At 57.3% G+C, this 27,005-nt stretch overlaps 2 protein-coding genes across 6 annotated transcripts in view; one reads left to right on the forward strand and one right to left on the reverse strand.

Moving 5' to 3' along the window:
• The first annotated feature begins 733 nt into the window (after nucleotides 1-733).
• Nucleotides 734-8,241, forward strand: ADRM1 (ADRM1 26S proteasome ubiquitin receptor). 5 transcript variants are annotated; one of them, XM_075438763.1, is made up of 10 exons: nucleotides 734-809; nucleotides 1,520-1,730; nucleotides 1,992-2,108; nucleotides 2,188-2,311; nucleotides 2,736-2,822; nucleotides 5,096-5,177; nucleotides 5,415-5,644; nucleotides 5,951-6,108; nucleotides 7,247-7,349; nucleotides 8,016-8,241. In XM_075438763.1, the coding sequence occupies exons 2-10, from the start codon at nucleotides 1,521-1,523 to the stop codon at nucleotides 8,120-8,122; spliced, it is 1,218 nt and encodes a 405-aa protein (XP_075294878.1). In that variant the 5' UTR covers nucleotides 734-809; nucleotide 1,520; the 3' UTR covers nucleotides 8,123-8,241. The 5 variants fall into 5 exon arrangements, with proteins under 5 accessions (XP_075294878.1, XP_075294882.1, XP_075294881.1 ...); XM_075438767.1 differs by having other exon boundaries at nucleotides 5,415-5,536; XM_075438764.1 differs by lacking the exon at nucleotides 734-809 and adding an exon at nucleotides 1,039-1,253.
• A 494-nt stretch (nucleotides 8,242-8,735) lies between these two features.
• Nucleotides 8,736-27,005, reverse strand: part of LAMA5 (laminin subunit alpha 5) — a 102,169-nt gene continuing 83,899 nt past the window's right edge. Inside the window, exons 47-80 of the mRNA XM_075438437.1 lie at nucleotides 25,383-25,563; nucleotides 24,970-25,113; nucleotides 24,735-24,886; nucleotides 24,548-24,658; nucleotides 22,769-22,880; nucleotides 22,055-22,225; nucleotides 20,952-21,148; nucleotides 20,743-20,859; nucleotides 20,511-20,665; nucleotides 20,139-20,280; nucleotides 19,697-19,799; nucleotides 19,495-19,608; nucleotides 19,199-19,378; nucleotides 18,671-18,813; nucleotides 18,244-18,429; nucleotides 17,812-17,948; nucleotides 17,148-17,301; nucleotides 16,874-17,007; nucleotides 16,587-16,749; nucleotides 15,936-16,067; nucleotides 15,581-15,732; nucleotides 15,075-15,207; nucleotides 14,675-14,815; nucleotides 14,329-14,459; nucleotides 13,405-13,572; nucleotides 13,176-13,308; nucleotides 12,899-13,056; nucleotides 12,619-12,805; nucleotides 12,230-12,382; nucleotides 11,639-11,798; nucleotides 11,402-11,532; nucleotides 11,207-11,297; nucleotides 10,378-10,497; nucleotides 8,736-10,136 (exon numbers count right to left, since the gene is read on the reverse strand). Of these exons, the coding sequence (XP_075294552.1) occupies nucleotides 9,982-10,136; nucleotides 10,378-10,497; nucleotides 11,207-11,297; nucleotides 11,402-11,532; nucleotides 11,639-11,798; nucleotides 12,230-12,382; nucleotides 12,619-12,805; nucleotides 12,899-13,056; nucleotides 13,176-13,308; nucleotides 13,405-13,572; nucleotides 14,329-14,459; nucleotides 14,675-14,815; nucleotides 15,075-15,207; nucleotides 15,581-15,732; nucleotides 15,936-16,067; nucleotides 16,587-16,749; nucleotides 16,874-17,007; nucleotides 17,148-17,301; nucleotides 17,812-17,948; nucleotides 18,244-18,429; nucleotides 18,671-18,813; nucleotides 19,199-19,378; nucleotides 19,495-19,608; nucleotides 19,697-19,799; nucleotides 20,139-20,280; nucleotides 20,511-20,665; nucleotides 20,743-20,859; nucleotides 20,952-21,148; nucleotides 22,055-22,225; nucleotides 22,769-22,880; nucleotides 24,548-24,658; nucleotides 24,735-24,886; nucleotides 24,970-25,113; nucleotides 25,383-25,563 (4,941 nt within the window). The 3' untranslated portion in view covers nucleotides 8,736-9,981. The remainder of the gene's footprint in view (nucleotides 10,137-10,377; nucleotides 10,498-11,206; nucleotides 11,298-11,401; nucleotides 11,533-11,638; nucleotides 11,799-12,229; nucleotides 12,383-12,618; nucleotides 12,806-12,898; nucleotides 13,057-13,175; nucleotides 13,309-13,404; nucleotides 13,573-14,328; nucleotides 14,460-14,674; nucleotides 14,816-15,074; nucleotides 15,208-15,580; nucleotides 15,733-15,935; nucleotides 16,068-16,586; nucleotides 16,750-16,873; nucleotides 17,008-17,147; nucleotides 17,302-17,811; nucleotides 17,949-18,243; nucleotides 18,430-18,670; nucleotides 18,814-19,198; nucleotides 19,379-19,494; nucleotides 19,609-19,696; nucleotides 19,800-20,138; nucleotides 20,281-20,510; nucleotides 20,666-20,742; nucleotides 20,860-20,951; nucleotides 21,149-22,054; nucleotides 22,226-22,768; nucleotides 22,881-24,547; nucleotides 24,659-24,734; nucleotides 24,887-24,969; nucleotides 25,114-25,382; nucleotides 25,564-27,005) is intronic.

A 27,005-nucleotide genomic window follows, 5' to 3' on the forward strand; every position in this document is an offset into this window, starting at 1 on the left:
GTTTTCCCAGCCGTGGGTGCCCTCAGTTCCCAGCAGCCGGTTGCCGTGCGCGGTGTCGGGCCTGCGAAGCGCGGGGGGATGGCGGCCTAGGCGGGAGAGGTGTGTGCGGGGAAGCCGACTTGGCCACGGTGAGCGAGGGGACAGGGGCTGAAACGTGTCGCGGAGGTCAGAGGTTGACTTTCTAGGCGCTGCGTCTCTGGGGCGACGTGGTCCGGTGCGGCGGGAGCAGCTTTCCCAGAGATGGGGCATTTATGTAATTATCGGTACCCAGGCTAATGGGGACAGGAACTGCGCGCCCTGAATTAGCCAAAGGCCCCAGAGCTAATTAGCACTATTTATTCCTGTTTCCTAATTAATTTCTCAGCCAATTTTTTTTTTTTTTTTGTCGAAAAATGTTTTTAAGAACCTGCAGTTAAGGCTCTTCCGCGCCCTCGGCAGCAGCGCGGGGGGGGGCGGCTGGGCCCCGGCAACCCTGGAGCTTCGGGGCCCTCCCGCCACAGGAGCCGCGCTTGGCTCTCGCGGGTTTGCTTCCGAGACATCTGACGGCCGTCGCTCCCTGGCTGCGGGCAGCCCCGGCTCCCGACCCCGGCGCGGAGCGGAGCGGGCTCTGGGCACGACCCGGCCCGGCCTCCGCCATCTTCCGCCGCCGTGACACAGCACGCGCCTGGGGCCGCCGCCCCTGACTGACAGCCGCGCGGTCCAACCGCGGCGGAGCCGCTGCCGTCCTGCCCCGCCCCGCGGCGGGCGGGGTTCCGGCGCGCGGGGCAGGAAGAGCGGCGCGGCGCAGGGCCGGCGGGCGGCAGCGGAAGGTACCGGTACCGGCACCGGCGGGACGGGCCCGGCCGGGCCCCGCCGCTCCGCTCCCCCCGGCCCGGCGCCTACCTCGGGGGTCCGGCTGGGGCCTGCGGCCCCTGGGCGGGCGGGCTGTGCTGCCGGCCAGGCCCGGCCCGGCGGAGGGGGCGGCTCCGCTCCCGGCTTGCGTGAGGGGCCCGGGCCGGACGGGCCGCAGCCGCGGGGCGCTGGGATCGGCCCGAGCGGGGGGAAGGGGGAGGTCTGCGCGGTACCGCGAGCGCCCGAACAACTGCGAAGTCATGGCCGACTGGTGTCCGGGCCTCCCCGGGGCCGGCCGGCGCTTCCCGCGGCGGGGCGGGGGGGCCCGGGGCAGCCGTGACTCGCTGCTGACCCCGAGTCCGGAGATCAGCGCTGCGGTCCGGCCTCTCGCGGTTTAAAGGTCCCTGGTCCCGCGGCCCGAGGTGGGAACCGAGGGAGGAACCGTCGGGGTGGCGGCGGTGTCATGTCGAGTCCCTCGGAGTGGAGGCTCCGCTTTGTTAATGGAGGCCCTGGGGCGTCCCATCTGCACCCCGGGTCCTGCTTAGCCCTTCTGGGTGGCCCTGAGGTTCTGCAGGCAGCGAGGCAGGGTCCTGCCATGGAGCGTGCTTGGTGAAGGTCTAAAATGGATACCGAGAAGAGAGACTGAGGGAAGGGCTCTCATCGGATCCGCTGCGCTCTCTCCTTCCAGGATGTCTTCAGGTGCATTATTCCCAAGCCTGGTCCCAGGCTCCCGTGGCTCTTCGAGCAAATACCTGGTGGAGTTTCGGGCAGGGAAGATGTCCCTGAAGGGCAGCACTGTAACCCCGGACAAGAGAAAAGGCCTCGTGTACATCCAGCAGACTGACGACTCCCTCATTCACTTCTGCTGGAAGGACAGGACTTCGGGCAACGTCGAAGATGTGAGTATGGTTTTGTGTTTCGGTGCAGAGGTGCTACATCACGGTCTGTCTTGTTCTTGCTCCGCTGGCACTGTTGAAGGAGCTTTTCCAAGACAAATCAGGGTGAGGATGCCATGGTGGCCTGACCCGCGCTTCCGAATCCTCTCTGCTCTGAGGAGCAGATGGAAGGAGGTTTGGGGAGGAGGGTGGACGTCTTTGGGAGACTAAAAGGAATGTTTGTGTATTTTCTCAAACACTTGTTCCTGCTGCCACATTTTCCAGGATTTGATTATTTTTCCTGATGACTGTGAATTCAAGAGGGTCCCTCAGTGCACTACTGGCCGTGTGTATGTATTGAAGTTCAAGGCAGGATCAAAACGACTCTTCTTCTGGATGCAGGTTTGTGGGAAGCCAGTAACAAAAGTCTTGGAACAAAAGCCTTCCAGTTTGCCTCGTACCAAGAGCAACTCTCTTGCAGGAGCCAAAGACGGACAAGGATGAAGAACACTGCCGTAAAGTGAACGAGTATCTCAACAACCCACCCATGCCTGGTGCTTTGGGTGGAAATGCAAGCGGAGGCCACGAGCTCTCGGCGTTAGGAGGTACAGTCCATTCTCTGCTCCTTCACCTGGGAGGCTTTGTTAAAATTTATTTTTGGAATGAGCACTTACAGTGCCGTAGGAGGAAAATCCTGATGACTGTGGAGGGTGAGTTGGGGACGATGTTAATACCAGAAGCGTAAACGTGCTTTAAGCAAAATAAACTGCGCTGTTATAATAGGTGCAGGCTGAAAGTTAAGACTGCCAGAAGAAATCTCTCTGTGTTTCCAGCAGATTCTCTGGAGTCTTACCTCTTTATGAAGCCAAGTTGCATTTATCTTTTATGAGCATCATGAATCAGTAAACACTTGAAACTGTTTTTTCCATACAGAATGTGATGCCAATTAATCTCCTGCTGTTTGAGCTGGAGTGCTGTGAAAAAAAACCTATGTGAATATGTTGTGTTTCAGAATGTTTTTGTTTTTAGGTGAGGGTGGCTTGCAAAGCCTTCTTGGAAACATGAGCCATAACCAGCTCATGCAGCTGATCGGACCAACGGGCTTAGGAGGACTTGGTAAAATGCTTTAATATATTTATGCCAAAATGGTATTTTCTCCTGCCAGGTTAAATCTTACCTGACAATATTTTCAGGCAGTGCTATTGATTTGAATAGTGCTGCTCTTACATGAGAGAGCAAGGCCCTGCCTCAGTGATGAGCTAAGGGGCAAAAAAGGATGCAGGAAACAGAGAGTACCAGATTCTGCACCGTGCTCATCTTAGGGCTTGATCTGCAAGGAATGTCAGTTCTGCTCCTTGCTCCACTGAATCTTCTGCCTTTTTTTTTTTTCCTCCTTTCTTTCACCCCTCCTCTTTCTTCTAAATATTCACTGGAGCAGGGACTGAAAACCAGGAACGTGTCCCTAGTGAATGTCCCAGTTACCAAGCTGGGGAGTTGCTCGTGTTCTCTCTGATCCAGTGAATGTTTGTGTGCAACGTAGAAAGAGTTCAAGAGGAGGGTTGGAACGTACCCACCGCACTCCCTAGTCAGAGGAGTAAGGCTCAGGTTAGGGCTTTCTCTCCTGGGCCATGCCGAGGAGAGCTCAAAGTGCTGCGATGTGTTTCTGAGGGGAATGAGGGGTGTGCTGGAGACCTGCTGCGGTCTGTCCTTCACGCTGTCCACGCTCCGAGCCCAATAGAGCTACTGCCGAGAAGTCAGGCCCTGGAATGGAAGCAGGCAAAGGAACGCTTAGCAGGTGGCAGTGACTAAGGTTTTGTGCTTAAGCGCCAAAGTCTGTTTTTGTGGATCTAGCTCGTGTCTTTCTAGCTTCAGATGTAAATCTCATGTTGGTGGGATGTTCAGGTGCAAATCTCGTGTTAGTGTGCGAAGATTCTGGCTTTTTAGGATGTGTTTGGAAAGGATCATCTTTCTTGATGCTTCATGTGACTCCTGAGACTGCCTTCCTCTTCGACTCAACACCTTTTCTCAGCAGCCCTTCTATCTTTAGCTTACCATCTAGCCATAAGACAGCTTGACGTGAAGCTCACTGCAGTAACACAAAGAAAAGGACCTGCTTGCCTTCGGCAAACAGTGGCTGTGGTGAATCTGTGTGGACCTCTTCCCTCAGCAGCATCTTGTTCTTTCGCATCTGGTTTGCATCTCTCTCGGGACTCTGCCTTATTGCAGAGCTCCTGCAACAAAGGAGCTTCCTTGCTCCTGGGTAAACTTTCCCAGCAAGGACAAACCGAGTAGAGCAGCGTGTGGTGCGGCCCGGTGAGCTTCACCATGCCGTTGCTGCCGCCGCCGAAGCTCCCTGCCTGGTGAACCTCAGTGTTATGGGCATGGCTCCGCAGGAGTGGGTCCTGTACGGAGGAGGAGCTGGTGGCTGGCTCTGATCTCCAGCGGGCTGCAGCTTCAGTTAATCACGTGTTTGCTAACATGGCGCTGTCGTTCTGTCCTCTGCTTGCAGGTGGTTCCCAAAAGGTGGGCGATGAGTGCGGGTGCTTGTGTAGGAGCCTGTATCTAATGAGATGCGGTGCAAGAAACCAGTGGATGGGAAGCGTGTGGCAAACAGAGCATTTGGCTGACGCGGCTCAGAGGAATTGTAGGGGACAATCGGCTGCTGACAGCTCCAGCAGACCTCGGAGCCAGGCCTTTCCCCAGCTCTTCTTAGCTGATGCTCTTGACGCTGCGATAAGCCCTTGGTAGTTGGGATGTCTGGATGGAGGAGGCTGATTCTGATTTCTTTTGCATGTGGCTGAAAGGCCGAGCGTTGGTTTCCTGCTGTGTCTCCTGATCTCTGCTGGGAGCACTTTGAGCACGGGTTGTCCTTGCTTTGCCTATGAAGTGTTTAAGGACTCGGCTTATTCTGCTGCTGCATCTCTGTTTGTTAGATTTGAAGTTGCAAAACCCAGCTGTATGGGGAGACGGGGGCGGCTCGAAGGCTGCCTCTGTAATCTTCTGCTGAGGGCCTGGCCTTTAAAGTTTAGAGAAAAGCTGGGTTTTTGGGAACCAGTAGATGAGAGGAGAGGGCTGTGTTGCATTGATCGTGTGTGTACGGCACAGACCAAAGTAATTTTATCCTTGTGTACATCTAGAAATTGAGTCATTTCTCAAATGTACAGCTGTCTCTAAGGCAGTTTCCTAATAGGGATGCGAGATCAGAAAACAAGAGCTGTTAATTTACGGAAAGGGGTGGGGGGGTTTGGTCTGGGCTCTTTCACCCCCTCCTCCTCTATTTTAGCAAATAAAACCTTTCAGGTACAAGAGTGACCTCTCTAGAGCAGAGAGGAGCAAAAAACCCGAAGAATTAAATTTTTAAACCTGTTCTTCTTTTATGTTTACGGAAGGTGGGCTGGGTGCGCTGACGGGTCCTGGGCTGGCCAGTCTGCTCGGAAGTGGGGGACCCCCGACCAGCAGCTCATCGTCGAGGTAGGATGCCTCTCTGTCTGCATTTGTAGTGGTTTTGTAACGTAAAGTTGCCACTTCTGTGGGAGGAATCGTGGCCTACTGAGCAGGAAATGCAGCGGGAATGAGGGCTGCTTATTACCCCTCTAAAATGAGGGTAGGAGCCCTTCGTATTGTCGGGGCTCGGCAAGAAGCTTTTCAAAACACAAGAGGCAAAGCTGGTTTTTGCAGGGAATTAATTACACTAATTATCTTCTCCAGCTCTCGCAGCCAATCAGCTGCTGTGACACCATCTTCCACGACTTCTTCTACACGTGTAACGCCGGCCCCGTCCGTTCCTGCGGCTGCGTCCGTGACCAGTCCGAGCCCCGTGCCAAGTTCGGGTAATGGAACCAGCTCAGCCACGAGCCCAACCCAGCCCATTCAATTGAGTGACCTTCAGAACATTTTAGCTACTATGAATGTGCCATCTGGAGCAGGAGGACAGCAAGGTAACGGTGTTCTGACCAGACAGCTGTTGGATCCAGGAGTCCTTTGGAGCTGTTTTACTGTCCTGTCCTGTTCCAAATTGGTTTGAAAGGTCTCTTAAATTTTCTTTTGGCTCTCTTTTTCATTTGAGTGCTGGTCTCGGCTACTTCGAGAGTCTTACTCTCATGCCAAAACTGAGAGAGGGAGAAAGGACGCTAGCAGCGTGCTGGCTACATTTCAGTGCTCCTCTGACTAGATCATTTGGTTTATGTGACAAGACGTGGGGTTTGGTGCATCGTCTAACAGCCACCCATTTATTTTCTTCCTAGTTGACCTGGCAACTGTTCTGACTCCCGAGATAATGGCTCCCATCCTGGCCAATGCTGAAGTTCAAGAGCGGTTGATGCCTTACCTTCCCTCGGGGGAATCTCTGCCGCAGACTGCAGAAGAGATTCAGAATACCCTGACGTCTCCTCAGTTTCAGCAGGTAGGTGCCTGGCTGTCCCGGGAAGGGCAGTTCTCCTTCCCTCCTCCCCACGCTCCGTGACTCGCCTTGCCCTGCCTCTTCAGGTTCCTGACACTGCTCAGAGTAGGCAGTTTCCCTGTAGAAGTGGGAAGGAGGAGGGACATGGTTTAGAGGAGCACTAGTTCTTCCTTTCTGCGGTCACCCAAGGGCAGATCAGAATGTTTTTTTTTACTTTTTCTTTTGGAATTGGGCTTTACCTTTCTCTTTATTGTAACTGCTGTCTGGCACGTGACAGGAGCAGTATTAAGGTCATTATTCCCTGTCAAAGAGTGGCTTGCCAGCAGTCTCCTAAAAGGTCATTTCAAGTGACTGAAGGGAAGAGATCGTAGAATCATAGAATGGTTTGGGTTGGAGGGGACCTTAAAGATCACCTGGTTCCAACCCCCCTGCCATGAGCAGTGACATCTTCCACCAGCCCAGGTTGCTCAGAGCTCCATCCACCCTGGCCTTGAGCACTACCAGGGAGGGGGCAGCCACAGCTTCTCTGGGCAACCTGTGCCAGGGCCTCACCACCCTCATGATGCGCATGTTCACAGCACTGCACCACTTATTTCTCTCGAGGCACCAGTGCTTGATTCCAGGACTGTCTGTGTGTGATTAAAGCTGGTGTGTTGCAGGCCAGTCTGCACTAGTTACACTGACTGATTCAAATTTGTCAGTCTGCAAAATTTCAGTGGCTAAAAGACAACTGTTTTTAGTTTAAACTATGGCAACTCTTTCAGGCGGACAAGACTGGGAAGTGAGGGATGCTTTTAATTAGCGATTTGCTAGAGTATCTGTGTCTAGATCAAAGTACAAGTTTTCCCTGCACTAAACGGATGGGAGGTCGTGCTGCTGCGGTTTGGTGCGTTGCTCAGCCGAGCAGGGTTTGGGCTTGCTGGGTAAGGGCAGACAACATTCCCGGCTGCCAGATCCGCACGGGACACTGCAGAGCCCGCCCGCGGTGCGGGGGTTTACGGAGCAGAGCGGCTGCTCCCAGGCCAGCCGGCTGCTGTGCCGTAAGGGCCTGCTCTCCTCACACGTGTGGTGCACAGCAGCCGGCTGACGCTGCGGAAACGTGACGTGAGCTTTTTTTGACGCTGTTGACTCCGCTTCACAGGCACTGAGCATGTTCAGCGCTGCCTTAGCTTCGGGACAGCTTGGCCCGCTAATGAGTCAGTTTGGCTTACCCGCAGAGGCCGTAGATGCAGCAAATAAAGGAGGTGAGTGGTGGTGCTGGTGGGAGCGTGATGAAGTGGTTTGGGGGGGGTTGTGTTGTGTTTTGGGGGGGGTTTGTGTGTGTTTTTTCTCCCTGCACGCTGCGATGGAATGTAATGACTAGCTGCTGAGTAACTGTCAGGAGCTGACACTTGCATTCTTTTTTCACAATGACAAGGCGAGTGGCTCAGGTGTTCGCCAGCAGCCACAGTGCGACCTCAGCCAGGCGTTCGGAGAGGCCGGGGCTCTGCAGAGAGCTGTGCTGCGCAGCCTTGGCGTTGGTTTCCCGATGGAGAAGTCGCCGTCACCTTGTTCAGGAATGCCTTTTTTGGGGGAGCCTTTAATGAGTCATTTGAAATAAGTGCACAGCTGTGGTCTGCAGCACTAGAGGGAAGGGGGTATCAGTTTTCTCGATGAGCTTTTAGCATCTGTTCCATGGCTGAAGTAACTGCAGCCTTAGGGTGCCTGCGCACAGAGTGAAAGTGCTGGCTGTGGCAGGGAGATCCCAAGGTGTGCAATACACTGAGGGAGTGTTAAAATGTTCTTCCCTGCTAATGGATTCTTACTGAAGCAACCGTTTATTTTCCAAGTAATGAAGCTTAACCTTGTGTGGACAATGAACTCCCTCCCAGAAAGTGCAAAGTCAAATAACTGGTGTGTTTAACTTCTAGATGTAGAAGCATTTGCCAAAGCAATGCAGAACAGCGTCAAGTCAGACCAAAAGGAAGGAGACTCTAAGGACAAGAAGGACGAAGAGGAAGATATGAGTTTAGATTAAGTTATTTGCTCTTCCTTACATATATTCCTAGATACTAACTTAAGCAACTGCAGTAGGATTACTAACTTCATATTATGCTTATATAAATCTACAAATAAAGGAATTTTCTTTATCTGCCATACTGCTCTCAGTCTATTTACCGTGCTCGTCAGCAGCACTGTATTTTCAGTGGAGTTGCTTCCTGTTCAGTTTTGCTGCTTTTGACATCAGGCTGAACTAATTCTTTGGATTTCCTCGTGATGAGAAGGTTGAGCCCTGGGACGGGGAGCAGTCACCATCCCCAGGATGCAGTGCTGCCTGCCCGCCAGCTGTGGGCCTGCCAGGGTGTGAGCTGCGGGGCTGCCAGCTCGCCCAGTCATCCCATGTGTACTGCTGCGAGCGTTGTCCTGTCCTGGGTGCAGAACTTCACCTGTGGACACGAGGAACTTCACTTTCATGAGCATCCCAGCGCTGCAGCTGGCATACAGGGCGTTACGGCAGCAGCGCTGCCTGAGAGGGAGCTGCTAACGGCAAACGCAGCTGCAGCGTCCCCGTCCTGCCCGAGGGGTGATTATTCCTCGTCCCCTTCTCCGTCAGTCTCACAGTTGCTCTTCACCAGTGAAGTGAGAGAGAGTGTAACATAAAACTTTATTCGACTCCAAAGTATGTACCAGTGATTTACAAAGACCATCTTTAATACTACGATGTAAAAACAGGTCATACTTACATTTGTTTAAGATGGACATGTTAAAAACCCATTTTACAATATTTACCCCTCATAAAAAACCCCACAATATACTGATATAAGTTACAAGTCCATTTCGGAAGCAAGAGTTTGTCCCCAAGTGGCTGGATATATACACACACAAATATATAGATGACGTGTAAGTGCACAAGTGAGCTAGGTGTCTTGGGAGAAAAGGTGTTTTCAAGTGAAGGCTGCATTACAGCAGGCACGAGGGAGGCTGAGCAGGAGCAGGCGCCGGCCGGCGGGCAGGTGAGGGCCAAGGGATGCCTGGCACGCCCGGCCGGACTCGGAGGTAACCTACCTTTCTTTATTTATTCCCTTTCAAGCAACAGTTTCTTGCTTCAAGCAACAGGATTTTTGTCAGTGTGTCCACCAGTGCCGACAGCAGCCGCAGAGAGCCGGAGCGGGAGTTGTGTCTGTCTGCTTCCCCTCAGCAGTTCTCCCAGCCTATTGTTCCTTTTTCTTGGTTCTTATAAATTAATCTGGTAAGATGCTAATTCTGTGAACAGAATTTTGTCCAAGTGCCCCCTTTGCGTAGCAGTGGCAGGTGAACTGAGCCCGCCCTCAGGGGGAGGTTAAACCCATCCTTGCTTATAAAGACACAAAAGTGATGGAATTAATCCAGTTTGTCCTAATTGCATTTATTCTAAACCAGAAACTGCCTCCGGCCTTTAGCAGGAGACAGTCTGTGACTGTTATTAATAGCCTCGAGTGTTCCGTGAACTAAACCTACGTGCGCTGTGAGCGTGGGGTGAAGGGACCAGGATCCAGGCCAGGCTGCAGGGCGGCCGTGGGCTCCAGCCCACGCTCCGCAGAGCACAGCCGCTCCTCCCGCCAGTCCTGCTCCAACGCCTGCCCACGGGGGAAGGACTCGGACCCGGCGCCGCACCCTGCTCCGACTTTTTGGTTACTTTTGTGAAAGACGTCCCCGAAATGCCCCCTTCTCCCCACCTTGCTCCCCTGCCCTCCTTCCCCTCGGATTCGTGGCCCCTCTCTGGTGTTGGCCCCAGACTTGCGCCTGCAGTCGCTGGAGACGAGGTGCGTTTGACCACGGTTAATGCTGTCGAGTCGGTGACGTCGGGGGCCCGGTGCAGCTTTCCGTCGGCCGGGCCGTATGCGGAGGCGCACGCACTTACAGCACGGGGCAACCCTGAAGGCCAACGGAGCCGCTGACAGCCCCAGCTCGCGGCAGGTCCACGCGGCTCCGGTTAATCGCCAGGTTCCTCATACAGCCCACGTAATGAGGGAGGGGAGGTAACGGGGACGCTGGGCTGGCCTTGGCTGTCTCTGTGGAAGGAACAAGCAAAAGCAAGCATTAGTCCGGCACATCAGAGGGCAGGGGATGAGGTACCGCCATTCAAGACCCGCCTGGACAAGGTCCTCTACAGCCTACTGTAGGTGACCCTGCTTTGGCAGGAGGGTTGGACTGGATGACCCACAGAGGTCCCTTCCAACCCCGACCATTCTGTGATCTTGCACCTGGAATAGCATCTCATGGCTCTGGGGTGTTCGGTCCCTCCCGACTCACCCGGCAGCCCTCCCACGTAGACGGTCGCCCTTGCGCTGGGTGCAGGAGCCTGGCTGGGTCCCACCGTGTAGTTGCCTTCTGTGTCCACATCCACCTGGATTACGTTTCTCCATTTTGTAACTTCGAAAGGAAACAAGAGTCAGGGCTGTCTCCTGGCCTGGAGTGCAAGTCCACCTCTGCCCTCCGGCACGGAGCAGCGCAAAACGACCGGGAGGACGAGGGGACCTGGCCTGGCTCCTGGGAAGTGCCCAGAGCTTGGAAAGCTTCCCCAGAACCTGTCCTCTGGCCACAGCGGCCACTCCAAGCACCGTGTCCTGACATGGCGAAGGGGGACAGCACCCGCCGGGTGGGAGGGGAGCGGCTCAGCCTGGCTCTGGCCACGGGACATGCACCCGCAGACGCGATGGCTCCCACCCAGCGCGGGGTCCAGCGAGACGAGGGCTTCAAACTGAGCTGTGCTGAGACGGGGGCTGTAGCTGAGACCCCCCACCCCCAGAAAGGGCTCGGTGCACAACGTCAGTGCCTGCTCAGTGGCAAACATGTTAAGGGCTGAGTTCTGCCCGCACAAGCGTGAACCCAGCAACGCCCCGGTCGCAGCCGTGGGCTCGGAGCCCTCTGGGCACCCTGCGTCCCCTGCCCACCGGCTCAGCACTAACGAGAGCAGGCGAGGACTCTTAATTAGGAAACAACTTAATAGCGGCTATATCTCCCAAATTAAGTGCATACAGGTGGGAGGTGGGGTTTAAATACCCGAGGAAGGGCCCCGGGCTCCCCCCAGAAGATGGGGGCCGAGCAGTGTCCCAGAGCTGAGCGCTGGCTGTCACCTCACCTGCGATGGTGTGCCACTGCCCGTCGCAGAGGGATGGGCACGTCACCGATGCAGAGAACTCACCAGCCCCGGTGTTCGCTTTCACAGTGACCTGGTGTGCGAGACAAACCCGTCAGAGCCCCGCGACCTGAGCGGGATGGGCAGGGGACGGCTGCTGCTCCTGAAAACCTGGGGGGAAGCCACCCCTCCCACTACCTTCGTCTTCTCCATGTACAGCAGGAGATGGTGGCTTCTCCTCGTGCCAACGTGGAAGATGAGGCCAGAGGCACTGCGGGGACGGACCTCCAGTGCCACCTCCAAGTCCTGCTCGGTTGCCACTGCATCGGCTGGAGGAGAAACGCTGCTGGTGAGGAGGGGAGCAAGGGACCTCCCAAGAGACGCGTCCCTCCCAGTCCCAGGGTGGGGGGACCCAGCCCAGGCTGCTGTGGGTACCTAGGGCAATGGACCCGCCGTCTGCAGTGAAGAAGACCCCGCTCTCCATTGCACCCTCGTAGCATGGCGTCACCCCGAAGGTGCGGGTGGGGGGGCCCAGGGGTCTCCCGTCCAGCTGCGGGTTCCTCAGGCAGCCATCGAAGCTGGAGGCCGACGCAACCTGCGGAGAGCGGCCACCAGCGTAAGCGTGGAGAGGCCAGGAAAGGGCAGGCACGGGGCAACGCCACGGGACAGAATCACAGAATGGCCGGGGTTGGAAAGGACCTTTGGGGTCACCCAGTCCAACCCCCTGCCCAAGCAGGGTCACCCAGAGCAGGCTGCACAGGACCTTGTCCAGGTGGGTCTTGAATATCTCCAGAGAAGGAGACTCCACAACCTCCCTGGGTAGCCTGGGCCAGGGCTCTGTCACCCTCAGAGGGAAGGAGTTCTTCCTCATGTTCAGCTGGAACTTCCTCTGCTTCAGTTTGTGCCCATTGCCCCTTGTCCTGTCACTGGGCACCACTGGAAAGAGTCTGGCCCCATCCTCCTGACCCCCACCCTGAAGATATTTAGAGGCATTTCTAAGGTCCCCTCTCAGCCTTCTCTCCTTACCGGTAGGTGAGCCTTGGCTTTTCCAGCCGGGATTCCCCCGACATACAAGGGGGTCCGAGCCACAAAGAGCCCCGTGGTGGCCACGGCAGCGTCCTGGGCTCGCAGCCCGTCAATGACCAGCTGGGCTCGGCTCTGGTCTCTGCCGAAGAAGACCTGCAAGGAGTGAAGGTCAGCGCCAGGGCTGGGGGGTTCCTGGGCTGGGAGCGGCCGCGGGGCCGCAGCCAGGGAAGGCAGAGGGCAGCTCGGAGCTTCAGCCAGCCCCGGCTGCGTTTTCGCTGTCCCCTTCGCTCCCTGGGACCGCGGGCGTCAGGAAGCGATGTCCCGAGCCGACCCCTCGGCGATGGGGGGTGGCTCACGGGGGCCCCGCCGAGCCCCAGCCCCCCGCTCACCGTGTGCCACCGCCGGTCGCGGTACTTGTCCTTGCTGCGGATGCGCAGCCGGCGCCCGCCGACCTCCAGCAGGAAGACAAAGCGCCCGTTGGAGACCAAGAGAGCCATGAAGGTGCCCTGCTCGCCCGCCACGTAGAAGAGCAGCCCGCCGGAGGAGTTCAGCTTCACCTCCAGGGAGAAGTGGGACCTGTTGGGACAGGGGGGTGACGGGAGCACCCTGCTCCCCAAGCCATGGTCCCAGGGCCAAGCCCAGGTGGGGTGGGCATGGGGTGAGCCTCACCTCCGGCCGAAGGAGGCTGGGATCTCCTCGAACTCCCAGCGGCTGCTTGGGGCACCCCCGAAGCGGAAGGTGCCCCCGGCTGCGTGGGGCTGTGGGTGCAGCCGGCAGAGCCCGTCCCGATCGTGGCGCCGGTCCTTTGAGGCAGGCTTGCCTGGCACCTACACGAGACGCATCAAGGAATGGAGGGAGGGGAGCATCCCTGCAGGTGTCCTGGGGCAGAGGGGCATCCGAGGAGGCCAGAAAGGAGGGGGTGGGGAGTTGTGGCAGCAGCCGGTACCTTGGGTTTCCGCCTGTCCTTCTTCGGAGTGACTCTGAGCTGCTGCGGCTGCTCACTCCAAGGACAGCTCATGGTGACGTTGATGCTCTCCACGTTCTGCTGCAGGTCCACCACCATCTGTGGCTCCGACACCCTACACACAGGGAGAAAGCGTCCCCGTCACCAGGCCAGCCAGGAGGCAGCAAGGGGCCGAGCCCTGCTCTCTGGGAAGGGGCACGGCAACGCTCACCGCTTGACGAAGACATTCCCGATGCAGCCGGTGAGGTTGCTGAGGGCACCAGGCTCTGGTGAGCCCCCAAGCCAGAAGAGCGGCCGCCCACCTTGCCGTCGCTGCCGCCGGCTGGACCCCGTGCCTGCCGCGGCGTCTTGCAGCTCATCGTCCACGTACAGCCGGACCCTGCACGGGATGAGCAGCCTGGACTGAGCAGGTCCCCCGGGCCACCAGCATGCCATGCCCCAGGCACCACCAGGACACACAGAATCACAGAATCCCAGCACGGCAGTGGTTGGAAGGGACCTCTGTGGGTCACCCAGTCCAACCCCCTGCCCAAGCAGGGTCACCCAGAGCAGGCTGCACAGCACCGCGTCCAGGCGGGTCTTGAATATCTCCAGAGAAGGAGACTCCATAACCTCCCTGGGCAGCCTGTTCCAGGGCTCCGTCACCCTCAGAGGGAAGAAGTTCTTCCTCATGTTCAGCTGGAACTTCCTCTGCTTCAGTTTGTGCCCACTGCCCCTTGTCCTGTCACTGGGCACCACTGAACAGAGTCTGGCCCCGTCCTCCTGACGCCCACCCTTGAGATATTTAGAGGCATTTCTAAGGTCCCCTCGCAGCCTTCTCTTCTCCAGGCTGAACAAGCCCAGCTCCCTCAGCCTTTCCTCGTAGGAGAGATGCTCCAGTCCCCTCATCATCCTTGTAGCCCTCCACTGGACTCTCACCAGTAGCTCCTTGTCTTTCTTGAACTGGGGAGCCCAGAACTGGACACAGTGCTCCAGATGGGGCCTCACTAGGGCTGAGTAGAGGGGAAGGAGAACCTCCCTCGACCTGCTGGCCACACTCTTCCTAATGCACCCCAGGATCCCACTGGCCTTCTTGGCAACCAGGGCACACTGCTGGCTCATGGTCAAATTGTTGTCCCCCAGCACACCCACATACCCACGGGCATCGCTGTAGAAGGCCACGTAGTGGCTCCTGCCATCTGCGTAGGCATTTTCAGTGGTGACTTCGGTTTCCAGCAGGTTCAAGGTCAGCTGGCCCCTCTGGAGGGACACCCGGCACGTCCCCTCCTGCAGAAAGCATCGCCCCATTGCTGCTGAGCCGCTGAACCCCAAGGAAGGGCCCATCTCCTCACCACCCTCCGGGAGCTCAGGGTGCAGATTTTCATCCCCCTGGCCCCACCAAAATCCCCCCCTTTCCCAAGGGCAAACAGCACCCTCCCCAGAGCAGGAGCCGACGTTTCTGCCCTGCTGCTGGGACGCTCGGGGGGACTGCAGGTGCCCACCTGGGTGGTATGGTGGTAGAGCAGCCCCTCGCGCTGGCTCGTCTGGAAGCCGAAGCCGCTGTAGAAGTCCCGCAGCCCTGGGACGTCCTTCAGGGCCAGGGTCATGTAGCCGTGGCCATGGACGCTGACTGAGCGAGCCACCTGCAAGGGACACCATGGAGGCGAGGTGAGAGCCCGGCCTTGGCGTTGCAGGGATGCCAGGAGGGTGACTGAGGTCCTCACTGGGTCTTGCTGGTGCTATGGGCACCCACATGGAGCACCTTGCCACAACCCCCCGGTACTGAGGACCTGGGAGTTTTATGCTTTTTTTCTGTGCGAACGAGGGGAGATGGGGCCTGGCGTGGGGGTCGCGTGCTCCCTCTCCCTGACAGACCCTTTTCCCACGGGGCTTCGTGCTCACCAGGAGGTCTGAGGTGCACCCGTAGCTGACGCCAACGGTGCTCATGCGCTTCAGGTCAACGTATTTGCCGAGAGCCTTCAAGCCCTTCATGCAGCCCCGGATGGGCCCACCCGTGGGGAAGAGCGCTTTCAAGCTGGAGGAGAAGCAAGCAGCGTTACGAGGACAGCCCCAGGCGGGACCCAGCCCCGGGCAGGATCTGGCCCTTCAGCCCTTCAAACAGAGCGCCTGGGAAGCATCTCCAGAGCCTCGGGCACAAGGCTGCTCCGAAGCACCCAGCACAGCAAAGGAGGACTCAGTGACATCCTGCAGCACCTCGTCCCTCACCAGAGATGGAGATGTCCCATCCTCAAAAGCTCGTGGTGCAGGGCAGGGAGAGGAAATCTCCCCTCAGAGCTTCAGCAGGGCCCCAACAGCCCTGGATGCGGCTGAGAAAGGGCCAGGGCCACCACGAGGGCCACCAGAGGGGAAGATGTGGACTGTCCCACCCCACTGCAGGCTGGACTCACCTGGGGGGCAGCATGGCTGGGGGCACACCACCCAGGTAGTAGGAGACAGCGTTCTCCAGGGAGTTCTCCTGCTCCACCATGAAGATGGTGAGCCGCTCCAGCCGCACCAGGATGCGCTTCTTGTTATTCATTTTGAGGAGGAAAATCTGGATCTGGAGACAGAGGAGAAAAATGATCCGCCAGCCCGGGGGAATGGGGTCCATCACAGAAGGCAGCATGAGGGGTCTGGTTGGCGGCTCTACTCAAAGAACTTCTTGCAGCTCTCCCCCACCAAAAACAAGGGTCCAGGTGCCCTCAAAACCCTCTGGATGAGGAGCCCTCCCAGCGAGCCGGGCAGGCGGCCGTTCCCCCTTACCGCTTTGTTCGTGGTGCTGCTGATGGTGAGGGAGGAGGAGTTGCTGCTGGGTTTTGCCATCTCCAGGCCGGTGCTGAAGTCATAGTAAAGCACCAGCTTCCCATCCCGGATGGCCAGACACAGGAACTGACCCTGGGGGAGGCAGGACGGACCATCAGCCCCACGTCCCGGTGCCCGGCGTGCAGCCGTGGTGCTGAGCCCGACCTGCCCCTCGTGCCGGTGGGAGCAGGTCCCGCTGCCGGCACCTTGCCGCATCGTTGTGACGATTATTGGGGATTTATCTGCAAAGAGCAGCCCTGCGCTGGGGCGCGGGGATGGCACCGCAGGCTGGAAACGCTCCTTGCAGCGCTGGCTGCCCCAGCGAGCCCCGGCCCCGCTTGGAGGGTCTTTGGAGGGTCTGTGCATGGCTGCTCTGGGAGGTCAGGGGAATCCCTCCAGCACCAGACGAGCGATTGCCTCTGCTGTGAGGTCTGGGTCCAGCCCTCTGGTGGCTTTTCACAATAGTGCAGAAATACTGCTCCAAGCAGCACTGCCATCTCCAAAGCCTTCTTCTCCCTTGGGCCCTGAACTGGGAATGCCTGCAAGCGGCGCTGGGAACGTCCCGTCCCACTGGCTGAGGGATGAAGGCTCCCCAGGGGAGCAAGCACCTGCCTGATTCTCCAGGAAGAAGAGGATGCCGTTGTAGGAGACCACCCGGATCTCCTGCTCGAAGCGCTTGGTCGTGCCAAACTGGCTCTCAAACTTGATCTCTGCGTAACCGGTGCCATCAAAGTAGGAGCCATCGGTCAACCAGGGGTCTCCTGTGGACTTGGACCTGAGCCACACAAGAAAAGGCCAAAGGCATCACTCCAAAGCCCACTGCCATACTCCGGGGCAGCCAATGGTCAGGGTAAGTGCCATGGACCAGAGCTGCTCATGGCCTGGGCATGGTGCCCTACCTTGCGCAGGGCTTCTCGGTGGTGGTATCCACCTGGAAGGTGCGTTGGAAGTTGTACAGGCTCACCACCTCCTCGTTCAGTGTGTCCAGTTCCAAGCACCCACGGTAGTTGGGATAGCGCAAAGTGGGAGGAGGCTGGGAATGAAACCGGACAGTTAGGGCAAGTTTGGTCCTGGTTCTCCCACGAAACCAAGGGGTTTCCCCCCCGAGAAGCTCCAAAGGTATCACTGATACCTCCTAGAAAACCGAGCCTCCCTCCCTGCTGCCTGTCTCACCGTGAAGCTGGAAGGGTATCCACCCACGTAGAAGACCACGCTGCGCGGGTCAAGGTTGAGCAGCCCCTGCTCCCCCTTGGCCACGCCGTCTCCCTTGGTCTCGTGCACCGTCTGCCTCTCCACGATCACCGACATGTGCCCATACTGCAGGATCCTGCAGCAGGGAGGGATGGTCAAGACAAGGGGAGACCCCCCAAAGAGGAGCAAACCCTGTCCTTCCTGAGCAAAGGGCCTCCCCACACAGCTCTATCAAAACGGGGAGCATCTCCCACCGGGGCGCCCCACAGCAGCAGTGCATTGAAAGGAGTCAGTTTGAGGGCTGGACTTGATGATCTTGGAGGTCTTTTCTAACCTTAATGATTCTATCAGTCAGCACTCATGCTATCAGCACTGCCACAAGGCTGAATGGACCCTCCATGATGAGCTTCATCTTAGCTCTCCTGGAGGAACACCCACACCCTCCATGACCTTGTAAGACACCATCTCCCTGCTAGTTTTTTTGAGGTATCTCAGGGTTGATCACTTAGGGATGACTGGATGATGGAGTCCACAGCAGCTCTGCAAGCTCAGGGCCTGTCTGGGCTTGGGCATTGCACTACCCACATCCACTGCAGGGACAGTCCCTTGCTGAGCTTCCTCGGGAAGTGTCCCATCAGTCTCTTACCTGTTGATGCTGATGGTGGCAAACTGCTCTCCAATATCCTCGTCAACGGTTAGGGAGGCTGGCTCCTCATCGCCCAGTTTGTAGACCCACTGCACTTTGTGGTCCTTGAGCACGATGCCCAGGTAGTCTCCAGTGGCCTGAATGCAGGGAGAGACAGGGCCACACGCTGGCATTTGGGACAGGCAGAAGCACCAGGTGATGCCCTCCCTAGTGCTCCCAGGGCTGCGCTGGCCGAGCACCCCCATCTGCACCGCTCTCCCCATCCACCTCCAGCCAGGCTGACAGCTGCACCCAGGACCCGCTCGTGCTCCCCACAAAGACACTCGGGGAGCAGGCGAAGGGAGAGGGGCCGACATCCAGGCGTGATCCCCTGCTGATGTTACCAACACGGGTGCCCGCTGCCCTGCTCCTGCCCGCACGGCCCCGTCTCACCTCCCGGCTGCCCAGGTACAGCACGAACCGCCCCTCCTCTGTCCCGTCCTGCCGTCGCTGCCGGCTCCTGGGCTCGGGGCTTTGGATGTAGAATTTGAGGGATGTATAAGCTGCCAGGTCCTGCAGGTTGCTGGGCATCCGGACCTGCACACCCGAGCTGCCGTTGAACTTCATGGGTACCTTCACCTGGAGGGAGAGAAAACCAAAACCCACGGCACTGAAACCACTCCTGCTGCCCCTCTCATCACTGACAGCTCTACCAAGTCAAAGCACTTCCTGGAGTCTTCCCATGAGAAAGGGACCATGCCTGGTGGCCCCAGAGCAGTTCTAGGCACCCCTCCCAGTTGCATTCTACCCTCAGGTAAGCCCTCATCCACCCCAAGCCCCTGGCACCCCGTGCACAGTCCTCGCCCTCCCACGAACCCACCTTGCTGGCGGCGTTCCTCGCCTGCGTGATGAGCTGCCGGATCCGCACGATGTTCTCCGACACGGTGGCGTTCTTGTTCCTCCGGTTCTCCAGGCTGCTCAGCTTCCCCAGCAGCAGCGGGATGGTGTTTTCCAAGCTGGACACTGGGGTTGGAGAGGAGCCAGGGGTTTTGAAGGTTAGTGAGGAAGGGAGATGGGAAGCTTGGGCAGTTTTGAGACATGCAAGTCAAAGATGGGGCAGCTGGGAACAGAGGTCACAGAATGATCCCCTAAATCCAGCAGCCTTGATGGGGGCTTGTGAACATGCTCTAGCACATGCAGTCTGCTGCAGAAAAGTTACAGGGGACACAGACGCTGCAGGGAGAGAAAAAAAATATAGGGACAGGACTTAAAAGCACCCAGTATTGGCTGCTACCTCCCCTCCACTCTCGACCTGGAGCTGCAAAGTGCAGAGATCTCTGAGGACATCTGCCCACGCGCTGGCTCATGCCACACTCAGCCCCGGCAGCCCAGCGGGCTCAGCACTCACCAGATCTCCTGGCATCCTGGACTGCCTGGTTCAGGTCTTCATTTCGAAGGTCTCCGTACTGGTCTCTCCACTCATCCAGGTTCTTCTTCATGGTGCTCAGGGTATCTTCCACTCTCGCAGCTGTTTCGTTGGCCTCGGCAGCGGCAGCTTTGGCATTCTGGATTGCCTCTTTTGTGTCCTCTGGAAAGGGGAAAAATCTCTGGGATGGCCAGGAGCAGGGAGGAAGCACCCTTGGGTCACAGCCTGGGCACGAGGAAGGGAGCAGAGAGATCCAGCACAGCTACCCCAGGACAAACCTTGGTCCCTGCCCAGCATGTCCTGTACAGCCTGGAGCTGCCTCAGGAGCTGCTCCTTCTTCACACGGAGGTCAGCCAGCTTGTCCTTTGCCGTCTGCACAGTGCCTTTAATAGCTGCAATTAAAAAAATCCATAAGTTGTGTGCTGGATCTCAGCCCAGCCCGAAGGACATCCATCACACCCTGCAAGGAGCCTCTCTCACCCTCGTTGAGCTTTCTCTGCTCTCTCCTCACGGCCTCCTCCAGGTTGCTGCTGTTCCTCTTCAGCTCTTTAGAGATGGCCTCGAGATTTTCTGATCTGACACTCTGCAAAGCAAACACGCACCGCCTGAGAGTCTGAAGAGGAATTCCAGTCTCCGGCCCTGACTGCACACCAAAATGCTTCTTCAGAACAACTGCAGTGGGGTGTGCTTCTGGGGCGCGATGGGGAGACCCAAGCCCCCCGAGTCAGACCCCGGCCGTGGCAGAGGCTCTGCTCTCTGGCACAGAACAAAGAGCTCAAGTGTCAGAGGGAAGAGGCAGCAGAGCCCTACGTGTGGCTGAGGGAAGGGGCAGCAGAGCTGTACATGGGGGTGTGAAAAGCTGGAGGACTGTCGAGGGAGTTTGGCTTTTGCTCATCTTCGTGGGGTTCCCCACAGCACGTACCATCAAAGCCTCGCCGGCTGCCTCATCAGCATCGTGGGCTGCTCGCTCGGCTTTTTTCACAGCTTCAATGATGCTGGCGTAGGCATTAGAGGCGTCGATCGCCCGCTGGATAAAGCCATCTTGGTTTGTGCCCTGGATAATGCTGTGTTGGAAGACGAAGCCATCAAACCCACGGAGACTGCGCAGGCTGGGCTCTTGCCCGTGCCCCTCCAGACAAATCTTTTTGAGTTCCTCATCACAACATGTTCTCCAGGACAGAGCTTTGGAGATGGCACCCTGCTGCTCCCCTGCTGTGGTGCGGGGCTGCAGTTTCCCATCCCCAACTCTGGTAGGAGATGGCCTCATTGCTGAGTGCCAGGACCTGTGCCTCACCTGGACAGGTTCCTTGCGAGCTCATCCAGGAGCCGGGCGTGCTCCTCTGCCTGCTCCACAATGGGGATCTTGCTGCTGGCCGGGGAGAACTTCTTGACTCGCTCAGTCAGGGGCAGCTTTGCCCCATCCAGCAGCGCTGCCAGCTTCTCGTACGCCTGCAAGGACACACATCACTCCTGAGGGCTGCCACCCGCTCGTGGTCTGCCCATGCCAACGTACCTCCGTCACTCACCTCCTTCGCACTCTCCATCTTCTGTAGGAAGCCAGAGACCTGGGCCAGGGAGTCCTTGGCCATCCTCAGGGTCTCCTGCACCAGCGCATGCTGCTTTTGGAGTTCGCGGCTCTTTCGCTAGACACACAGACGCAGGGTTAGGCACTGGCAGGGCTGGGGTAGGACCCCCTCGCTGCACGGCAGTACGGGACCACCTGGTGAAGGTCTACCTGACTCTCCTCCAGGTTGTTGCGGTTCAGGCTGTTCAAGTCCTCCGTCTGCCTGGTTTTGTTCACGGCCTCGTTGAGGGCGTCGCGGAGATCCATCAGCTGGGAGCCGTGCTGCGCCAGCCGGTCCCGGATGCTGCTCACCAGGTCCTGGTTGGACTCCCAACGGGCGTGCAGCTCGCTCTTCACCTGATGCAGTACTGAGGATGGAGGGGATGAAAAACGTTGCTAATTCATCCTCCTGTGTTAAAGGGCTCCTTCCGTGCTTGGCTGTGGAAAAGCCTGGTTCTGGTCTCACTTGGCAGGTATCAAGGCCAGAAGTGACCATCTGCCCTCCCGCCCTTTTTCAGCATGGAGAGCACAGGATCTCGCCCAAAATTGTCTCCAAAGCCCCAGTGCTGGTGAGAGGGATGGGATCTCTTTCAGAAAGACACCCAGCCATGCCTGGAAGGCTCCACACTATGGACAGACCCCACCTGAGTCCTGCTCCAGTGATTACTCCCACTGTGAAAAATTACTTCTTTCTAGCAAGGGCCAGTTTATAATTCCAGCTTTCAGATGCTGAACTATGTTTTGCCGCTGCCCGTCGATCAGAAGCGCTCGCTCCCCACAGTGCCAGCGTGCCTGGTTACGCAGTGGGGCTTTGTGTGGGAGCACAAGCCAAGCCCTGGCTCCTGCAAGGGACGCCCTCGGCACGGCAGAGCTGCCGAGGGCGCTGGGCTGCTGGTTGTTACTCCGGGGCCCTTTCCTGAGACAGCAAATATGAAGAAACAGGGAGGGGACTTGTTCACATCCATGTGTGACGCATACATAATAATGGAAATTCCTAGTTCTAAGGGTTGTCATTTTTGGTTATCAAACAGAACTACCCAGCTAGTACAATCTGCTCTAAAATTCACCTGAAGGGAAAAGGAACCATAAATGGAGTGTGGTAGGGGACTCTTGAACTACTGTAAAACTTGTTGGGGGTGCCTGTTTTATTAACTTCACTCTCCAAACGTGACCGTAATGTGTAGCAGTCCCATGGGCTCCAGGCCAGGCGTCGAGAACGGCTGGACCCAGCCGGGTCCGCGCAGCCCCGTCCCATGCCACTGAGCCCGACTCACACTTCTGAGCCTCCTCGTGCTCGCGCCTCGCCAGCTCCTCCTGGCTGCCCAGACTCCGCTCCTTCATCTCCCTCAGCATTCTTTCCACCTCGGCCGCCTTCTGCCGAAACTCCTCGGTGGAGGTAGTGCTGGTGTTTGCTGCCCCAAACGTGGCCATCTGCCGCACCAAGTCTGCAGAGAAATCCAGATCCCCCGTTAGCACCGACCATCCCAGATCCTTCATAACCCCCTGAGATCCTTCCTCTCCTACATCACCCCTCAACAACCTGCAGCCAGCTTTCACGCAGTACTCGGACACCCAAACTGCTTGAGACCATGCCGAGACATTTCCATCTCCCTGGCCGTTACGGTAACACATTCTACACCCCCAGCAGCTTTTTGTGGCTTTACCCTCTCTCATCCAGTCACTCCTTTTTTTGCTAAATCTCTCCTGAAGCAGTAGTGCAGATTGCCCCGGTTTTATGCATGTTAGTAATATTTGTGCAAACGTAGTATGTTCTTTTCCAAAGATTGTGTTTAGCCAGACAGCTGGGACTCCCAGTAAGCCTGGTCTACCCGCACAGCCAGAACGCTGCAGGGATCTCCGTTCCATCTGCACTTCTTCTTTTCTCCACAGCCCTTCCTAAGTGATGCAGCACTCAGCGCTGTTTGAAAGCAAGAGCGTGGCATTCCCAGCAGGAAAACCCCACCAAGCAGAGACGCTTCGTTACCTACCTGCAACGCCTTTCTGAATGCTTTGGACATTCAGCAGGAGCTGCTCCCCGCTCTGGTAAGTCTCCCTCGTGTGCTGCTCTATCCGGTTTGCTTCTCTGTGAGTCATTGTCATCTACAACAAAACCCACCAGCTTAGCTGAAGTATGAGATTATGTTTTACGCGATCTGTCAGCAGGAAAGATGTTCCCAAAAGGCATGTAAGGCTTGGGAATGTGCAGCTTTGGAGGTCCTTGAACCACGTCTCCTCCAACAGCCTGCCCTGTGCTGCTCACCTACAATGCATTTAGCGATGGTCAGAAGAGAAGGCTGCGAGGGGACCTTAGAAATGCCTACAAATATCTCAAGGGTGGGTGTCAGGAGGATGGGGTCAAACTCTTTTCAGTGGTGCCCAGCGACAGGACAAGGGGCAATGGGCACAAACTGAGGCAGAGGAAGTTCCGTCTGAAGATGAGGAGGAACTTCTTCACTCTGAGGGTGACGGAGCACTGGACCAGGCTGCCTAGGGAGGTTGTGGAGTCTCCTTCTCTGGAGATATTCAAGACCCGCCTGGACAAGGTCCTGTGCAGCCTGCTCTGGGTGACCCTGCTTCGGCACAGAGGTCCCTTCCAACCCCTGCCATTCTGTGATTCTGTTTACAGCACCTGCAGAGCAATAAACACCACTCCAAGGCAACAGGCTCCGGACCCTGAAACGGTCCTAGGGCCACAGTGGACAGCCCTGTCCTTGTGCTCTTAACACGGGAAAAGCCCTAGAGCTTGGAGCCAGGCCCACGAAGAGCTGGAGGGCTGCAGTTTGGCCGTTCAGAGCACAGACGTGTGTAGAGATACATACACACAGCGGCAGTTTGTCCATGCAGCTGCCGGGGGACATACATCATCAAAGAGAGACTTCTCACAGAATCACAGAATGGTCGGGGTTGGAAGGGCCCTCTGTGGGTCACCCAGTCCAACCCCCTGCCGAAGCAGGGTCACCCACAGCAGGCTGCACAGCACCGCGTCCAGGCGGGGCTGGAATATCTCCAGAGAAGGAGACTCCACAACCTCCCTGGGCAGCCTGGGCCAGGGCTCCGTCACCCTCAGAGGGAAGAAGTTCTTCCTCATGTTCAGCTGGAACTTCCTGTGCCTCAGTTTGTGCCCATTGCCCCTTGTCCTGTCGCTGGGCACCACTGGAAAGAGTCTGGCCCCATCCTCCTGACCCCCACCCTTGAGATATTTATAAGCATTTATTAGGTCAAATCAAATCTTACTCAGTTTCTAAGTTCTCTGAAGACACAAGTGGCGTTTTTCAGACTTTATATAGACTGCATCTTGCAAAAGGTGTTGCTGTACTGAGGTCTCCCAAGGACTATTACCATAAAAAGGGTCGCCTCATTTGCTGACAGGACCCAGACTCTCCCTGCCACAACGTGGAGACATCCAGGATGGACCTGGATGTTTATATTCTTTCCTCGTACACTTATTCCATAAGTAACATTTTACTGAATTTATTTTTACTGGTTAAAGTTAGAGCCACCTCAAAAGCAAGTATCGCAATCATCAATCACAACAATCACCAGTACCACAAGAGGTTTAGCAGCCCTCCAAGGGAGCAACGCAGGTAACTTAGCTTGAGCATCTAAGTAGGAGACCCTGACCCCCAAGGCTAATGCTGGGTGGGCAGGAGATCCATCCTGCCTGAACTAGGCTCCTCACAGCCTTCCAAGCCCTCATTTTAGACAAAAGGAGGGACTCGTGCTCTGCAAAGGAAGATGGAGAAATCTACCAAGCAGGAACACCCTACCTTGTGCTGCAGTGCATTCAGATCCTGCGTGAGGTCCACGTTCTCATCCTCCAGCTCGTCAGCCCTTTGCCTGACCTTGTTCAGGGCTCTCTGATACTCACGCAGCTGGTTCTGCAAAAAAAGAGCCAAAATCAAGCCAAGGGGCCAGGAAATGTGGGCAGAGAGCGATGTTAAACCTTCCACATACAGCGACAGCCGCCATAGTGCTGTTGAGACCGTGGAGGCGAGCCCAGGCGATGGAGCTGGCGCTGAGGTTGACCAGCTGGCTGCGAATGGAGGGGAAGGACATCTCGATGCTCTGCAGATCCTCCAGCAGAAGCAGGACACAGCTGTCACACACTGCCAGGGGAACGGGGCGGTCGGCGCGGGGCCCTTTCCCAGGGCTTCCCTCGCCTCTCACCCCGGGACTGCAGGACACCGACCTTCACACCTCACGCTGTCCGGACCGTTTGCCACCGGGATCTCGTGCTGGCGCAGGCAGACATCGCACTGCTTCCCGGTCAGCCCGTTGGAGCAGGTGCACTCCCCGGTGCGGGGGTCGCAGGATCCCCCTCGGCACTCGCACTCTGACGGGTTTAATAACAGAGAAACGCCCGCGGCATCACTTTGTGCCGTTGCCACCCCGGAGGGAGGGGAAGGGGCGGTTTTATTCCCGCTGTGCAATCGCATCCCTGCGGATCTACGCGCCACTGCTGGGGGCTTCCCACTCAGCGCAGGAACTCAGCCAGCAGCCGGTTGTTTTCCACCTTCCAACCACTCAGCTGGCACCCGTGCCACCAAATCCTCGTCCCCCTCCTCCCTGCGTGAGCCCCGGCACCCCTGGAGCGGGACTCACTCGTGCAGCCGCTCTGGCCGAAGCCCCAGTAGCCCGGGGCACACTGCTGGCAGCGCGGGCCGCTGACGCCGGGCCGGCAGCCGCACTGCCCGGTCTGTGCGTGGCAGCCGCTCCCCACAGCGCCCACGTCGCAGTCGCACCTCCGGCAGCCCGAGCACCCCTCGAAGCCGTAGTACCCCTCCTAGGGAAAAGCAGAGCAGCGGGGTCCTGTTCAGCAAGAGGGTATGGCAGAGAGGAACCTGATGGAGTTCAACAAGGGCAAGGGCAGGGTCCTGCACCTGGGAGGGAACAACCCCAGGCACCCGTACAGGCTGGGGCGGACCTGCTGGAGAGCAGCTCTGTGGAGAGGGACTGGGAGTGCTGGGGGACGACAGGGTGACCATGAGCCAGCAGTGTGCCCTGGCTGCCAAGAGAGCTCATGGGATCCTGGGATGCATTAGGAGGAGTGTGGCCAGCAGGTCGAGGGACCTCCTTCTCCTCTACTCTGCCCTGGTGAGGCCCCATCTGCAGTGCTGTGTCGAGTTCTGGGCTCCCCAGTTCAAGAAAGATGAGGAGGTGCTGGAGAGAGTCCAGCGGAGGGCTATGAGGATGATGAGGGGACTGGAGCATCTCTCCTAGGAGGAAAGGCTGAGGGAGCTGGGCTTGTCCAGTCTGAAGAACAGAAGGCTGCGAGGGGACCTAATAAATGTTTATAAATATCTGCAGGGTGGGTGTCAGGAGGACGGGGCCAGACTCTTTCCAGTGGTGCCCAGTGACAGGACAAGGGGCAACGGGCACAAACTGAAGCAGAGGAAGTTCCAGCTGAACATGAGGAAGAACTTCTTCACTCTGAGGGTGACGGAGCACTGGAACAGGCTGCTCAGAGGGGTTGTGGAGTCTCCTTCTCTGGAGATATTCAAGACCCGTCCTGTGCAGCCTGCTCTGGGTAACCCTGCTTTGGCAGGGGGTTGGACTGCGTGACCCACAGAGGTCCCTTCCAACCCCGAATATTCTGTGATTCTGTGATGGCGTGCCTCCCTCCCGGGGCAGGCTGAGGTGATGTGGGAGCCCAGTCTCCCTTTCTAGGAGTGTTTCACATCAACGTGGCAAAGTCGCGGAGCTGCGATAAGAGCCCAGATGCGCCACAGCACTGCCCTGCAAACCTGGCTTTGCCCTGCGATGCCCACGCTGGCTGCATGCAGGGAAATGGGGTTTATTGTAGTTTCCCCACATTACAGCCGGGGCTGCAGCTGGATGCTGCCTCCACCGCTGCCTGCCAGATCACAGAATCATAAAATCATTAAGGTTGGAAAAGACCTCTAATACCATCAAGTCCAGCCATTCACCCAACATCACCATGCCTGCTAAACCATATCCTGAAGTGCCGTATCTACACGTTTTTTGAACCCCTCAGGGATGGGGACTCAACCACTGCCCTGGGCAGCCTGGTCCAATGCCTGACTGCTCTCTCAGTAAAGAAATTTTTCCTAATATCCAATCCAAACCTTCCCTGATGCAACTTGAGGCCATTGCCTCTTGTCCTATCACTAGTTACCTGGGAGAAGAGACCAACACCCACCTCACTACAACCTCCTCTCAGGTAGCTGTAGAGAGTGATAAGGTCCTCCCTCAGCCTCCTCTTCT

The sequence above is a fragment of the Opisthocomus hoazin genome, chromosome 18 (genome assembly GCF_030867145.1).
Source record: "Opisthocomus hoazin isolate bOpiHoa1 chromosome 18, bOpiHoa1.hap1, whole genome shotgun sequence".
NCBI classification, from domain to species: Eukaryota; Metazoa; Chordata; class Aves; order Opisthocomiformes; family Opisthocomidae; genus Opisthocomus; species Opisthocomus hoazin.